Raw genomic sequence first — 15605 nt, forward strand, 5'->3', positions numbered from 1 at the left:
TAGTTGGTGCACACCCCCCCTCCCTCCCTCCAATTGCATTTTTTGGCAGCGGTGGAAATTCCACATTCCAATGGACAGTCTCGTCGAGTTTGAATCTCACGTGGGGGGGGTGGGGTTGAGGCAATCGCGACGCCATATTGGGTGGGGGTTGTCAGAGCTCCCCCATTGAAAATGCCGATACAACTTCCCTGCGTAAGATGGCCATCAATCCACGGACGTGAACGTGGAGGCAATTTCCCTACGCAAGATGGCCACTCAACAGACGTGAGCGCCTAGACAACTTCCCTACGTAAGATGGCCACCCCACTCCAGGGACAAGGACCCCGTGAACGCCGAGACAACGTCCCTACGCAAGATGGCCATCCCACTCCACGGACGTGAGCACCGAGACAACTTCCCTACGTAAGATGGCCATCCCACTCCATGGGACGTGAACATTGAGACAACTTCCCTACGTAAGATGGCCACTCCACGGACGTGAACGCCGAGACAACGTCCCTACGTAAGATGGCCACTCTACGGACAAGGACCCCCTGAACGCTGTGATATTCCCAATGTGCCTCTTGAAGGCGAAACGAATCGCAGAGTTTTTATTTTATCATTGCCGCCGCCGCTTCTCCACCTCGGCACGATGCGAACTTACCGAGCGACGCGCCCCCTCTAACCAAATCTCCAAGAGACAAAACAAATTGTTTCTATGGAAACGCATTTGACACTCATCCCCGCGATTAACGCATCACCACTGGGGAGACAAAGACGGCCGGGGCGAGGGTGCTCGTCACCCCCAACCCCCCCCCCCCCCCTCGTGTTGCCACGGTGTTGTAGAATCTTGATTTGAAGCTTTCGTGACTGCAATAATCCATACTCAGTTTTTTTCGGTAAATTCACGTCGTTAAAAATAAATTAAAATAAAACAAATCACGACGTTTCGATTGCAACACGAGCAATCATCATCAGGTGGGAAAACCACAGCAAAAATTTTTAACACGCTTTTATTTAACTCACTGTTGTATCGTATCGTCAAATCTTGTAACTAAATTTTAACCCACTTCCCAATATGGTATCGATTGCAAACTTGGTATACTTATGTCATACTCATGACAATACTATATTCTATCATTAAAAATAAAAACAAGTATTTTTAAACCATCTTTTTTAATGTTATGTTTCGCCTTGGCTCTAATTGTCCACGCTACGGTCCCTTACGTTGTGGTAAGCTTCTGGGCCACTTCCTGGAGTCGTGGAGTTTTTCCAATACTCGTACGGTACATTTAATTAAAGCGTGTTTAAAAAAAGTATTATTGAATATTAATAATTGTTGTTGTAGGCGACACAGGAGAATACTCTTAGGTTTTTTTCGGTAAAGTCACGTAGTTAAAAATAAAAAATAATAAAAAAAAATAGAAATATTGTGATTTCTTATTTTATTTCGATTATTATTTTTATTATTTATTTTTACCTACGTGACTGATTTTACCGCAAAAACCGAAGGGTATGAATTCTTGCAGTCACGAAAGCTTCAAATCTAGACACGGGGGGGGGGAACTTTGACGTCGACGATGACGACGCGGGGATTAGTGGGGGGGGGGGTTGTGGGGGGGGGTTGTTGGGGGGGTTGGTGTTGGGGTGACGTCACGGGTCACGTGCTCGGGCAGCTGGGAGGAGGAGGAGGTGGTGGAGGCGGCAGCGGCGGCCATTTCAGTCCTCCAAGCAGAGGCGCTGAGTTCGCGCTCCGCTCCCCGTATGCGTCCGTGAGCCGCAGCGAACCCCCCCTGTGTGTGTGTGTGTGCGGATCCCCTCCCCACCCCCTCCACCCTCCCCCCCTCCCCGTAGTAGTCGTAGTCATAGCAAGGAACGGGGACGGTGCAACGATGTCGGGCCAAAGTATCACGGACCGCATAGCGGCGGCGCAGCACAGCGTCACGGGCTCGGCAGTGGCCAAGGCGGTGTGCAAGGCGACCACGCACGAAGTCATGGGCCCCAAGAAGAAGCACCTCGACTGTGAGTTGAGAGGCACCGTGCCGGCCTCTGCAGAGCATCCACCGCGCACGCACCCCACCCCCCCACCCACCCACGTCCTACCGGCGCCGAGCGCACTTGGCCGGCAGCACTGGCTAGGCGAGACCGTGGTCTGAGTGTCATCCTCGTGTGGCGCTAGGCCGCAGTTGGCACTGTCAGATTCCACGGTGAATTGGGGGCCTGCGTCGCTAGCGTTGTGGACACGGTCAGCGATGGAAGCTGCGGTTTGGTGCACTACGCACGCCACGGTGGCTGTTCTTTGAGTCATTTCACCCGGTAATGAGGGCTGATAACATCGATGCCGAGCAGAGTTTGAACTTGGACTCGTCGGTTCGAGTCGTTCCCGGTGCTTAACACCACGCTCCAGCTAACCCGCCTCGTGTGTGCCCTTAATAGGTGCTCGCTAACGACATCGGCTTATGTGGGCTGTACTGTCTCTGTTGTGTGCGTTCTTTACCGATTCCACACCGGCCAGGGTGGCGAAGTATGGTCAAATGATCCCCCACTGCCCGCACTGCTTGGGTGAGACCGTGGAGCAGTGGATTGACACTAGGAAGCTGCGTGTGTATACCCCGTGTGTGTTGTGCGTTTATCATAATTGTACTTAACAACATGAACACTTTAGCATATTTATAGTTGTACACTGTACTGATTACATGGCGTGTTAAACCACCGTATTACAGGGCGGGATTTCTCTTCCTCAAAGCCTTGTACTATTATATACAACTATACCTTGTTTACCCGTCCTAGGACGGAAGCTGTGTTATTTACGAAAAAAACTGAGCAGAGTATAATTGTATCTTGTGTCAATTTAATGGCAGTGAATCTGGCACGAAACGAAGTCATCAAACGCTTCACTGCAGCTCACTGTAGCACTGTATTAATGGCAGTGATTCTTGCACAAAAGTAATACATGAAACACCTCACTTCATGTCATTGTAGCACTGTATATAACTGACCATCATTTTGTTAAAATGCACTGCTCTGATACTTTATTCTCTTCTGCTTTCGGTCGCTGCGGTTGAAATAAATTGGAATTCGATACAATATCTGGAAAATCACCGAGAAATGTCAATTTTACCATAATGTTAGTCTAAAGGCTTACCTTTTGTCTCAAGTGCTGAAGAAATAAATAAAGACACCAAATCCACTTTCTTGCTGCATATAATTATTCATTAGATTAACTTTCAATAAAGAAACGTCAAACTTAAACCGAATTTGCAATTTTTTTTTTTTATATTTCTGCTCGATATTCTTCTGCGTGAGTGTAAAATCCCCCCGGTCATGAATATTAATGATGGTGGGGGGGGTGCGGCGTGTGGAGTGACGTCACGTGCGTTACACACAGACATTCTTCGCTCATAGTAATATATAATGTACAACCACTTTTATCTGTCCGCTGCTGAATGTGTGGCCTCCCCACGCCGTGTTGGTCGGTTCGGGGGGTGGAGGGGGGGTGTTTGACCATACTTCACCACGTTGGGTCGGTGCGTTGTGAAGAAAAGGGGAGCCCAGGACCGGTTAGGATAATCGCTCGCTACTGATATTACCCGTGGCAGAGAATCGTTATTTATCCGTTGTCCGTAGCGTGCTAACCACCGGCATCCAGCCACTACGTTACTGTCATCATCATCATCAGCCATAATCAGTCCACTGCTAGATGTTAATTACCTTGCTCACAACATGCTGGACATCGGTGAAAAAGAGATTCGTAGCTCATCGGATTCCTCTCGTCCAAATAGAGATTCTGATTCAAATAAACGTGTTCGTATATGCCCCAATTCGCGTCAGCTGTCTGTGTAGCTGGCCACACTGTTTGTATTGAACATCCGCTCGCTGTACAGGATATGTAAAACAAAAGAATTTCAATGTCTCGGCTGTTGAAATGAGGTTGCGGGGAAGAGGATGGGTGTCATGCCTAAACGCAAAGTGGAAATCCAGAGCAAGGAAGGTATTTAGAGAACAGAGATGCGTTGACTTGGCCACACTTTCGGCCATATGTAGAGAAGATGTGGGAAGTCTTACATCTGGAATTGAACAGGGATTGAGGCAGCTTTTCAACTAAAGCTAAACAATTTTTTTAGTTTTACCAGGTAAGGCTCCACTGAGCTTTGGAGCTATTTTTTTCAGAAGGGACCTGCCCATCACAAATGATGGTTCAACGAGAAGTGGCTTATCATCGTGTGGAAATTTATAGCAGCGAAATGACTCTCAACGCATGTTTCTAAACATGGGGGAGAAAAACCCGAGAACCCCGGAGAAAAAGCCACGCGAGAACGTGCAAACTCCAAATATACAGACGAGGGAGTTAACATCTCCTAGCCACCGTGATGATGAGAGAGAGAGAGATTCGAACTCCAAATATACAGCAGCAGGTGTCAGGGTCAGGATAGAACCCACGACCTCCTGTATACCAGACAAGGGAGTTAACATCTCCTAGCCACCGTGATGATGAGAGAGAGATGCGAACTCCAAATATACAGCAGCAGGTGTCAGGGTCAGGATAGAACCCACGACCTCCTGTATACCAGACAAGGGAGTTAACATCTCCTAGCCACCGTGATGATGAGAGAGAGATGCGAACTCCAAATATACAGCAAGTGTCATGATCGGAATCTAACCCACGACCTCCTGTATACCAGGGGAGGGAGTTAACATCTCGTCACCGCGGCTCCCCTTGGGTTGTTGGATGGTGTTGGGCTCTAGAAGAGGAGAAGGGGATGACCTCTCTCTGTCTGCCACTGCACACTACGTTCCATCTCAAACTTTGTGTCCAGCCAGCACTTGCATGCAGCTAGGCCGAAGTTCATTTTTACAATTTGTCATCTCTATCGCAGTGCGATCTCAATGGAATGCGTTGGCGAGTGGTAACATACTTGCGTATAACAAAAAAAAATCTAAATTCTTGCCGTTGTCGTCATCAGCAACTTCTCCGAATTCTGGTGCTTTTCTGAAATACTCGACGCTTATTTTTCGTGCTGTTTCAAGGCGAGTAATTCCCATGACCAATTCACCCCGGAATAACCCCCATTCTTGTCAAATTGAGCCTGGACAGTGCTTGGCTAGGTAAATACAGTGAGCTTGGTTCATAGTTGTGTGCTTGATGCGTCACTACCAACAGTCTCATATGATATTGATAATGACCGTTCAATGTAAATGCAACGTGAGTTTCGGCATGTGTTGGTGATGATCACAGAGTAGCACAATAAAGCACGGCGTTGTGCACCCGCGCGCGCGCGCGCGCGTGTGTGTGTGGCGGGGTGGTGCCGGTGAGTGAGTGGTCTGGGATGCGATTGCATGGGGTCGGTTGGCCTGAGCAGGGATGGGTGCCCGCACTGGGGGTATCACTTTCATCGAGTTCACTCACACCAAATCCCCCCCCACCACCGCCCCCCTATTCATCTCGTACAGTGGGTTTCAACAACCTTCACTCGAGAGAAAGATAATTATGACAGCGTTTAACCTACGAAGCCGTCATCCAGCAGCGGATTGCTCATAACTGATAATGAACTTGGCTGTCGACGAGGCTGCTGCTGCTGCTGCAGGTCCATTTGTGCTGTCAATTTGTAATAGCAAGCGATCAGAAGTTGGCTGATTAAAAGCATCAGCCGGGTGTGGTGCCATCGTGTGTATGCACTTTGAACTTCTTTCGCACCTTGCGTAGCCAACCGTGCCGATGTCTTGTATTGAAACAAAACAAGGATTTCTCTAGATTTGAAGCTTTCGTGACTGCAATGATTCATATTCTTAGGTTTTTTCGGTAAAGTCACGTAGGTAAAAAAATGTAACTAATAAAAGTAAAATATAAAATAAAAATCACGACGTTTCGGAGGCAACACAAGCTTCCGTCTTCAGGTGGAACCGTCACAACACGATAGCTGTATCATGAATTTTTATTTTTTACCTACGGTGACTTTACCGAAAAAACTTAAGAATAAGGATTTCTCTCACAAAGAGAGCATAATGCTCCTGCGCAAAAGTTAATTTCTTCTTCCGCGTGAAATGACGAGCTGCAGGACGTTTTCCCCTCTAGGCGCTTATTTGACACTGGCCACTGGGCTCCCAGTGGTTCTCTACGAGCTGCCTCGACTCGTCTTGCCGCCTCTCTCCGATCACGAGTTTTAGCACGGTGGCTTTCGGGCTCGCGAGCAGTTGCGGTGTTTGCCGCAAGTGCTCGCGCGGGTGGCTGTGTTACGGTGAAGTCACGTGGAGGGGGGAATGCACTCGAGTGCACGAGGGACGGCTGTCTGGCACCCAGGCCCTCGATCTGCTGGGAAATGCAAATGGGCACCGTTGAGCTTCTCCACTTGGCGGTGACGCGGCGGCGGCGTTGTGAGCCTCGCGTCGACATTGCTGAGAGGTCACGGCCGTCATTTGATTTTGGCCCTGGGCATTACGGGAGAGAATGCGCGTTACGATGGCCGAAAATTGCAGTTTGGCCGTGTCAGAAATAGAGGGGGTGGGGGGTTAATAGATAATTAAATTTCCATAATTCATTTCTGAATCGATTTAAAAAGCAATCGAATCCATCGTGGATTTCCGTTAAGTTACAGTAGCGGCTGAACCAGTTGGCGAGGTGCGAACGTTCAAACCCCAAGGCGCGTTCCAGTGAACCGATTGGTCAGCGACAGTCATCGTAAGGCATCGGCGGCAGCGCTCGTCATTCAGCTCACGGTACGCACTCAGACGGACACAGAGACGCACACGGGAGTTGGATTTTAATTTTTTATTGTCGGACAATTCTATATACCCGGCAAACCGATAATGATTGATTTGCGTGCGATTACCGATAACCCCTGAGAAACAAAAAACACATTCCTGCGGAGGGAGCTGGTAGGAACGTTGGGTTGCTCGGTCAATGGCCAGGGTCAACGGCGGCATGGTGTATTCCGCAAATATGCCCGACTGTGAGGGCGGGCACAAGCCGGCGTGAGTCGGTTAAACGTTGAGTTTTATAAGGGCACCACGGAGTGACCAGCCCCTCCCCACCCAGCCCCACCCCTTCCACTCCCCACCCAGCCCCATCCTCCCCACCCAGCCCCTCCCCACCCTCCCCACCCAGCCCCTCCCCACCCAGCCCCACCCTCTCCACCCAGCCCCTCTCCACCCTCCCCACCCAGCCCCTCCCTCCCTACCAAGCCCCTCCCTGCACGAACGACGGACGGACACAATGATCCCCTGTGGGCTGGTGTAACCAGAGGTTCATACCATATAAACAACCTTAGTCAGAAGTAGATGTGGTAGCAATTCTGAATTAAACAGACATGCTGCATCATCGCTGTCACAAACAGGATTTCTGCGTTTTTTTCTGTTGACTCAGGGCTGCTGACGTGACAGATGCTGCTGTGAGTTGGGAGGGACAGGGGAAATGGAAGGTAATGATCTACTTCGCAGTGACGTGGACGTTTCACTGGGGCGCGTTTGCTGAGTTTGACGGTCAGTCTTTTTGCGAAACTGGAACCAAATGTTACCGGCAGTTTCCCTGTCCAGACAGGGAGGGCTGCTGCTGTTGTTGCTGTCGTTTGCCGATGTGCTGGAAGGTCTGGCTCTGGACAGGGTCCATCGGTGCAATCGCCCGCCTCCACGACAGATGTCGGAGATGTAACGTGATGTGCTTGAACCCAAATTGCTACCGCGTGCTGGGAGCTTCATCAGCAGCAGCAGCAGCAGCTTCAGGAGCTGTCAGACCGTGGACGATCATGCCTACCAACGCACGGCACAACTTGAAAAAACACATCGACGAGGAGCTATTAAATTGCCCCATTTTCACGAAAAAATATTTTTGGCGGTGGAGAATAACGACGGAGTTGCAGCCGTGGGCTGGAATGTGCCGGGAGTACGTCAGTCGCGGAGATGGAGTGATGAAATTGGCTTGCTTGTCAGGATCCTCGGTGGATTGTTACGCTGCAGGACTGAGACATGGCAACGGCTTGGGGGAGGGGGGGAGGTCTTTATCCACGATGATGATGATGAAGTTGCACGAGTCTCCATTTTCCAAAACGGGATTTTGTTTATTCTCGACAGCCCACTGGCTCCATGCCTTGGGTGTGTCCTCACAGCAGCTTCCTGATTAGAGTTGTCGCTGGATGGATTTCATCATGTCTGGGTTTTTATTTTAATTTCTGATTCACTTGCCTCCTAAATCAATTTAGAAACCTTTATCCTTGGTTTTGGGCAGAATAGGGTGTGTACATTTACATTCACTCGATCAATTTGCAGAACAATTGTGAATGGAATTATAACACAATGTAATAATTTAGGGCCATTTGTTATGGTGGTTGTTTGACCATACTTCACCACGCTGGTCAGTACCGGTTGGTAAAGGGTAGACTCGGCACCTGTTCAGATGTGCACTCAACCACTGATGCTAGCCATGGCTGGGAATTGAACTCTGTTGGCCAGGTTCATCGCACGGCGCTTTAACCACTCAGCTACCACTTCCCCCCTCACCTTAATCAAATGAAAGGCACCTTAAAGACAAGTGATTTTTAAGTAGGGTTGTTCACAAATTATAGATTTCTCGATATAGTTCATGGAATCGATTATAAAAGTCATGCAATCTATCTTTGCATCGGAATAACCAATTTCCACATGAAAACGTTCAAACCGCATCCGATTGCTCACATGACAATCCCATTACATGTACGGATTATGACCACCCATGACAGATTATTACAGAGAAGGCCTCGCCATGCCATGGCAGTAATGGGGCTTTGTTTGACCGTGCCTCACCACGCTGGCAAGCGGAGGTTGGTGAAGGTTGGTAAAGCGATAATGCGCATGTGTTGTTTCTTTTTTTGGTTACACAACAAAAAAACGAAATGAACAACTCTATTTATAAAGCCTGGTAGGGGAAAATTCCTCTTGGAGTGACACCTGCGGGTTTGATGGACGGCTGCCGGACCGAAGACTCTGGCAAGGTCAAGGGGACCTCGTGGCTCAGAAACCCCACGTTGCGCGCCCACAGGAGTTCACTTTGGAATGCGCTTGCGCGTTTTCGGCGCGCGCGAGTGACTCCGTTTGATAAAACAAACAGCGGCAAAAAAAAAAATCATCAGTTTTTTGGACCAATAATTTGCGGTGAGGTTGCGTTCGTGCGTTAAGGCCCCCAAAACCAGGTCTTGGCCTCACCCAGTTTTTGGGTTTTTTCATCTCCTGTCGGGTGTCCAAAAGGGTCCAGAGGGTGTGAGAAAAAGGCCTCGTCTGTCCTAGGTGAATGTCAGTCGCTTGCTGCGTTTTGTACGTACGTGTATACATTAAACTTTCTCCGCACCGTACGTAGCCAGCCGTGTTAATTGCAGGCGCCGGGGGGGGGAAGGACAACAGATTAAAAACTAATCGGCAGGCGAAAGAATGCGAAAGAACGTGCAACGTATTGATATAGACATTGGCCGACTACTACCGCTTAGCTTTTTAGCGGTTGTGGTCTGCGGCTCTTGGGAATGCTTCCCCGGGAGAAGCTCTCGGCACATGGAGCAAAACTTTGGGGCACGGTGCCGAACCGCACGCGGCACACAGCAAGGAGTCACGTCAGAGATCTAGAATGGTTGTCATGTTTTTCCAAACTGGAATTTGTTTCTCTGTCAGAGTGCCACCGGTGTCTTGTTGTGATATAAACTTAGCATCCCGATCATTACCACCTGTCGCCGAACAGAGCGTGGTGATGATGGGTGCCCATGTAACTCGTGCAACCCATACGGCGTGGGGAGACCCTCATCCAGCAGTGGAGTGACATAAGCGATGTACGTTTCGAATTGAATGGAATGTTCACTTGCTCTTTATTTTGACTCAAATTATTAACTGCATCCCGGACGCAAAGTTTAAAGATGTGTAAACTTTGGTCCCGTTTTTGAGCGGCGTGACTTTTCAATTTTTAAGAAAACACTACCGTCCTATTGATTTACCAAAACTTACTTGAATAAACAGCCCAAACCTATTTTGTCCCTTTCATAATTTACTGCTGGATGAAGGCCTCCGTGCCCCATCCTTTCAATTTTAGAAATAGTTTGAACGTGCCCTTTGGTAAATACCGGTGAAGAGTGATAGGGGAGCAGGGACAGCCTGGTTCAGCAATGTTCTATGCACTGCTGAATGAAGACCACCCCACGTTCTCGCTCGCAATGCCGTTAGCCATCTTGCACAATGAACCAATGTCGTCTCCGATTCGGGGCTCGCCTTGACCGCACTCTTGCATTTCCTGCGTCCACAATTGCGCCCACTGACTAACCCGTTCTGCACCGATGCCCGACAGGGCCCCGGGAATCAAACCGGGGGGGTGGCAGCTTCGCGGTGCAACCAACCGTGCGTCTTCTTCAAAAAACTTCACTTGCGTGAATTTTTAAAAGTTCACCATAAAGCCTCCCGACCACATCCCCCCAAACCCCCCCCCCCCACAACCGCGGCGAACGGATGCCTTTTGATCATTTGAAACTAAACTATGTTTTATTTCACCAGACGTAAGGCCCACTGAGCTATGTAGCTGTTTTTCAGAAGCGACCAGGCCGTCACAAATTATAGCTCAACGAAGTGGTTTATTATCGCGTGGATATGTACAGCAGGCAAAATACTCTAAACGCACGGTGATGTTGATTCTAAATGTGGAAGGGAAAAACCCGGAGGACCTGGAGAAAAATCCATGTGACCACGGGGAGCGAGAGAGACATGCAAACTCCAAATGCACAGCAGGCGACATGGTCAGGATCGAAACCACGACCTCCTGTGTACCAGGCAAGGTAGTCTAGCCACCGTGGCGCCCTTTTCAATCTCCCCGTGGATCCCACGCTGATACGGGAGCTCTCCCACCCGCATAAAAAATGTGCGTTTGCTAAATTTGTTGTGCCATTGGGGAGTGAAGCATGACCCTGATGCCACGGTTGGTGGGGGTGCCTCTGCCATCGCGTGAGACGCTGGGAGCTGTGCCCCCCCCCTCCGCACACCAATACCAATACCCGCTATTCGCTACTAAGTGACGGTGACCTCACCACGGCGCCTATGCCAAGCCAGGTGCACTTTGAGGCCACCTGAAGTGTTGAAGGCTCACTGACAGGAGGTCACGGGACGGACCCAGGTTCCATGGGTTGGTAGACTGAGATGACTGATAGATAAACACCATCTGTAACCCCTACTGTACCAAAGTGCTGCATTTTAGCCGCCCGGCGCTCCGATCGTTGTTGTGAGCGTCGCTTCTCTTCATACCATTGTTGCACACACTGATGCACACACACGCGCGACTCCGCTGTAGAAATTCTGCATTCCTCGCTTATCCGCTCGTGGCCGCTGCTAGAGGTAAAGTTCAGGTGTGATGGAACAGATGGTCAAGTGGTTTAGACGGGTCCTGTTGAACTCAACTCCTGATTTGCAGCCCTCCGCCGTTCCACTGATGGATGAAGGCCCCCCCCCCACCTCCCCGTACGTACCGTGTCGTTCACGGGGGTTTAATCGACCATACTTCTCACTGCAGGTTAACGAAGGTGGCTTGCATAGACGTGGGAGCATAGGAAAACGGTGCAAGAATGAATTTGCATCAAAGCACTCTTGCCGCCCACCACTTAGCCACAGAAGCCCTCTCTGGGAACTTGTCTTAAATTTAACCTCGCACAAAGTTGTGCATTGCATGCGCAAAAACTGCTGTCCTTAACCAGATAATAAGATAAATAGGACTAAATTTAAATGTGTGGCCATTTTGTCATGTAGACCACCAACACAAAAATACATTAGCATTTGTGGCTATCCCATGGTAGCCTGTTTCTCGCTGTTTGGGAATCGAACTCGGCTCATTGGGTTCGGGTTGCATAGCTAGCATTGCGAACTGCCGCGTGCGGGTTTCGTGGCTGGTAAAAAGGGGTGTGATTTGCGGGCATTTCCGTTCCCGCTGTGAAATTGTAAATAAACATTCAAGTCTTGTTGGCAAAACACGTCCTCGCCGATCTGCACAGCAGGTTTATAGGTTATTGGCGTCGAGTTTTTAAAGTTCCTGTTTGTACACAAAACACCAAAATTCCCCCCTCCCCCCCGTCCTGCCTACCTAGGCTGTTGGTGCAAGTGCTGTTAGCAAGCACCGATGATGACCGATACCAGGCAGCAGTGAGTGGTGTTGCAATCGCCACGCCCCACCGCCTGTCTCCCTCTTGCTGATGTTTACACAGTGTACGCCAGGTACTCATTTATGGCTAGGTCAACCTAGGGGGGGGGGGCTCCAGAACCGGTTCAAATAATTTTCCACCAATGTTCCTACGCACGCACGTTTCAGTACGCTCGCCGTGTCCTGTCGCAGAAGCCACTGGCTGTGACGCAGTTGGCCACCTGGATATTATTTCGCGACGGACGTTATCGCGGTGCGCCAAAGTGCTTCCCACAAGCAATTACGGGGCACAGCTTTTTTTCCCGTGCGTGCGTGCACGCCCGCACGCGTGTTGGGCCAAAAAAAAAAACTCCGGCCACGCGGCTCTGCTCTGCCGCTGGGCAGGCTAACGCAATTTACATCTGCGAGGCCCGTCTTGCTTCCCCGCGATAACGTCGTGCGAGAGGAAATGCAGCGGCGCCCGCTTGCGCACCTGCTCCAAAACCTGCGCGATAAACCTTCGCTTCTGTTGCTGCCCTGCAACGTAGCGTTCCCACCCCCCCCACCACCGCGCCACGACATGCCGTTCAGTACGACGTGGAAATGTTTTGCTTCACACGTAGCTCCCGGTACGTGAGAACGAAACTAAAAACTAAACTCGATAACAAAGTTATTTTTTTGGGGATTAGATCACGTAAATATAAATGTGTCATTAAACCCGACCACCACCCTACACGGCCAATTGGTAAGGGTTGTCACGTGAAAAGAACGTGCCAATTCATTACTAGTACAGCACAGCGGTGTGTTGGAGAGTAAACCCACAACATTTACAATTTGAGTACTTGTACGGGTGGTGACGGGTTTAACGACATTCATATTTACGCGATCTAACCCCAAAAACAACTTTGTTACGGATGATATAGGTCGTGAAAGCCTACGTGTTAAAGTAAAACTGAACTTTTTTTTAAACAGGTCAGACCCACTGAGCTATACGACTTTTTCAGAAGTGATTTAACTATCGCAAATCATAGTTCAACGAAGTGGCTCATTGCGTGGACATTTATTGCAGCCAAATATTCTAAATGCGTGACGTTGATTCTAGATGGGAAGGGAAAAACCGGAGGACCCGGAACAAAAACGGACAGCACGCAATTTCCAAATAAACAACAGGCGTCAGGGTTGACATCAAACCCACCACCTGCGTACCAGGCGAGGGAGTTAACATCTCGCCACCGTGGCAACCCACCCGAAACGTCGACGTGCCAAATCGCACGCGGCGCAACCCGAAAACGCATCGCGGGTCTAAATCATTGCCTCGTTCATGACGCTTGTAGTTTCTTCTCTCATGATTATCAGTGTTTGCCGAAGTGCCGTGTTTGTCACCGCGCGCCATCTGTGTGTGCCGTGCCACGCCGCCGGTGTAAAGTCTATTGCCTTTCCGCGTGTACAGTATGGGCGTCGGTGTTCACGTACGCCTCGTAGCAGCCGGTGTGTTTTGTCCCCGTCCCACGTTGTCACTGTGTTTGACTATTTTGTTTGCAGCCCGGCACGTTCGCCGTCAGGTCGCGGGGTTCGTCGTCAGGTCGCGGGGTTCGTCGTCAGGTCGCGGGGTTCCCCGTCTGAGGGTTCGCGGCCCTGAGGGATGCCCTCCGTGCCGCGCGCGCTCACCGCTGACGCAGCGAGCGTCGCGCCATCCCCACTCGCTTTCCCAACAACCGCGGCACATGTGTGATGAGCGGAGAGCTAAGCAAACAAATGCCCCCTGCTCGTTTCGCCCTGGATTAAAAAAGCGCGCATGTTCTAGCCCCACGTCCCACTGTGTAACAACACGCCTATGTCTCATGGTGGTGGTGGTGATGATGACGGGAGTGGAATATTTGAGCGTCCGTTGGATTTGAACGTGCTGATTCGCTTGCGCATTCATTTGCGGTAGGGGTGCGTTGGAGTGGTCGTCGGGCAAGAGGAGAGAGGCCGGGTCGTATCGCACCACGACCTCACCTCCCTCTTGTGCCAAAAGTGAAAATGTTCCCAGGGCCGACCGATCCGAGGCATGGAGGAGGAGGACGTACGGGCGTGTCGATGGTGTCAGAGGTGTGTGCGTGCGTTTTTTTTTATTGCGGGTCACTGCAAATATTCACGCAGGTTTAAAAAAACAAAAACCTTCAGGCGCGGCGCTGGACTATAAATAACACGCGCGCCCCGTACAGTACGACAGACACAATTGACATTTTTATCGTCGGTGGAATCGCATTGCCGACGCTTCGGAAACATGCACGCCAACAGAAAAGACAAAAGTCTCACTCGCAAAGTGTTCAGCACGCCGTGAACAGGTGCACGCTTGACGTGAAAATGCGAGGCAGTAAGCGGAACACGTGGATAAGAGAAGACGCCCAGGTTCGCTGTCATTTTGTCTGTTAAAAAACGAATTGGGCTTAACACATTGCTAGAAGAAACGACTGCCGGTGGGCAAAATTAACTGCCGCGTGGCAGCCAAAGGAGGGAATGTGCCCAAGAAGGTGTCCACCGTGGAGACGGAGCGAGGATTTTGGCTTTCCGTGGAGTTGCCGGGTGGATTGTGGTATCACGGGGCCCTTGTCAACGGTAGATGTTGGACTGCTTGGCGGAGACTTTCATGCAGCAGTGGACTGACCATGGCCAACAACGATGATGATGATAATTGTTTTTTTACCCTTCTATCTGGCAACAAAACTGACACCTTTTTTACAAGGAGTCATGTTTGCATAGACAACAATACCTGCAGTCGTAATGCAAAAAAAAAAATGATGATGATGTGCCAGAGCAGTACGCTGATTATACACGCACAGTGGGCAGGGGAGTTAGGGGGGGTAACAAAATTCGACCAAAGTAGCACGAGGCAGAGACCTGTCACTTCTGCGCATATCTTGCCTGCGTTGGCACTTCCACCGCGGCAATCTTTCGGCGGCGGCGGCGACGGCGTGTTTACCAGAACGGCCGTTTTTTCTGCCTACTCGCCGTTTCTGGGCCGAGCTCCGCTCGCGAGAAAGAAAAGAAAATGACAGGGGGAGGGGGGGGGAGTCACGAGACCCGGCGTTGGCTGCGCTTTTGACCGCGCGAAAAACAAACGCCGCCGCCGGCGCGCTCTCTCTCCCTTCCGTCGCGTTGTCACGAGCGGAGTGCTGAGTGCCACGGCAGCCGGACGATGCCAGTGCTGATTGTCCTTTTGGCCAGGAAGTCCTTGCCGAACGTCAAGACGGGTTGTTTTTTTTTGCTTGGCGTGTTCCTCGGGGGGTGGGGGGGGTGTCCTGCAATTTGGGATGTTTGGCCAAGTCCTTTAATGAGAGTTTAGCTCCTTGCAGCAGGAAACCGGAAGAAGCCAGAGGGCATCCACCAAACCCCGCTGCTACATGCAAGGGGACAACACTCGGAGCTCCACAGCGATAGATTCATTGCTGTGCCCCGCCATCTCTTGGCCACCTTAACAGGAGGTGTATTTTAAGTGCTATATTTTGAGCTCCTTTCGGCTTTTGGAGGGGTGTGAGGGTGG

At 50.3% G+C, this 15605-nt stretch overlaps 1 protein-coding gene across 6 annotated transcripts in view; it reads left to right on the plus strand.

The window, feature by feature from the left end:
* The first annotated feature begins 1641 nt into the window (after positions 1 to 1641).
* Positions 1642 to 15605, plus strand: part of LOC144735870 (phosphatidylinositol-binding clathrin assembly protein-like) — a 65091-nt gene continuing 51127 nt past the window's right edge. For 4 of the 6 annotated variants that reach the window (XM_078618430.1, XM_078618433.1, XM_078618432.1 and 1 more), the window contains exon 1: positions 1643 to 2001. In XM_078618430.1, the coding sequence (XP_078474556.1) occupies positions 1872 to 2001 (130 nt within the window). In that variant the 5' untranslated portion in view covers positions 1643 to 1871. Of the gene's footprint in view, positions 2002 to 15605 lie in introns of all 6 variants that reach the window. The other 2 variants (XM_078618431.1, XM_078618436.1) reach the window with 1 other exon arrangement.

This window comes from Lampetra planeri, chromosome 57 (assembly GCF_965212315.1).
Source record: "Lampetra planeri chromosome 57, kcLamPlan1.2.h2, whole genome shotgun sequence".
NCBI classification, from domain to species: Eukaryota; Metazoa; Chordata; class Hyperoartia; order Petromyzontiformes; family Petromyzontidae; genus Lampetra; species Lampetra planeri.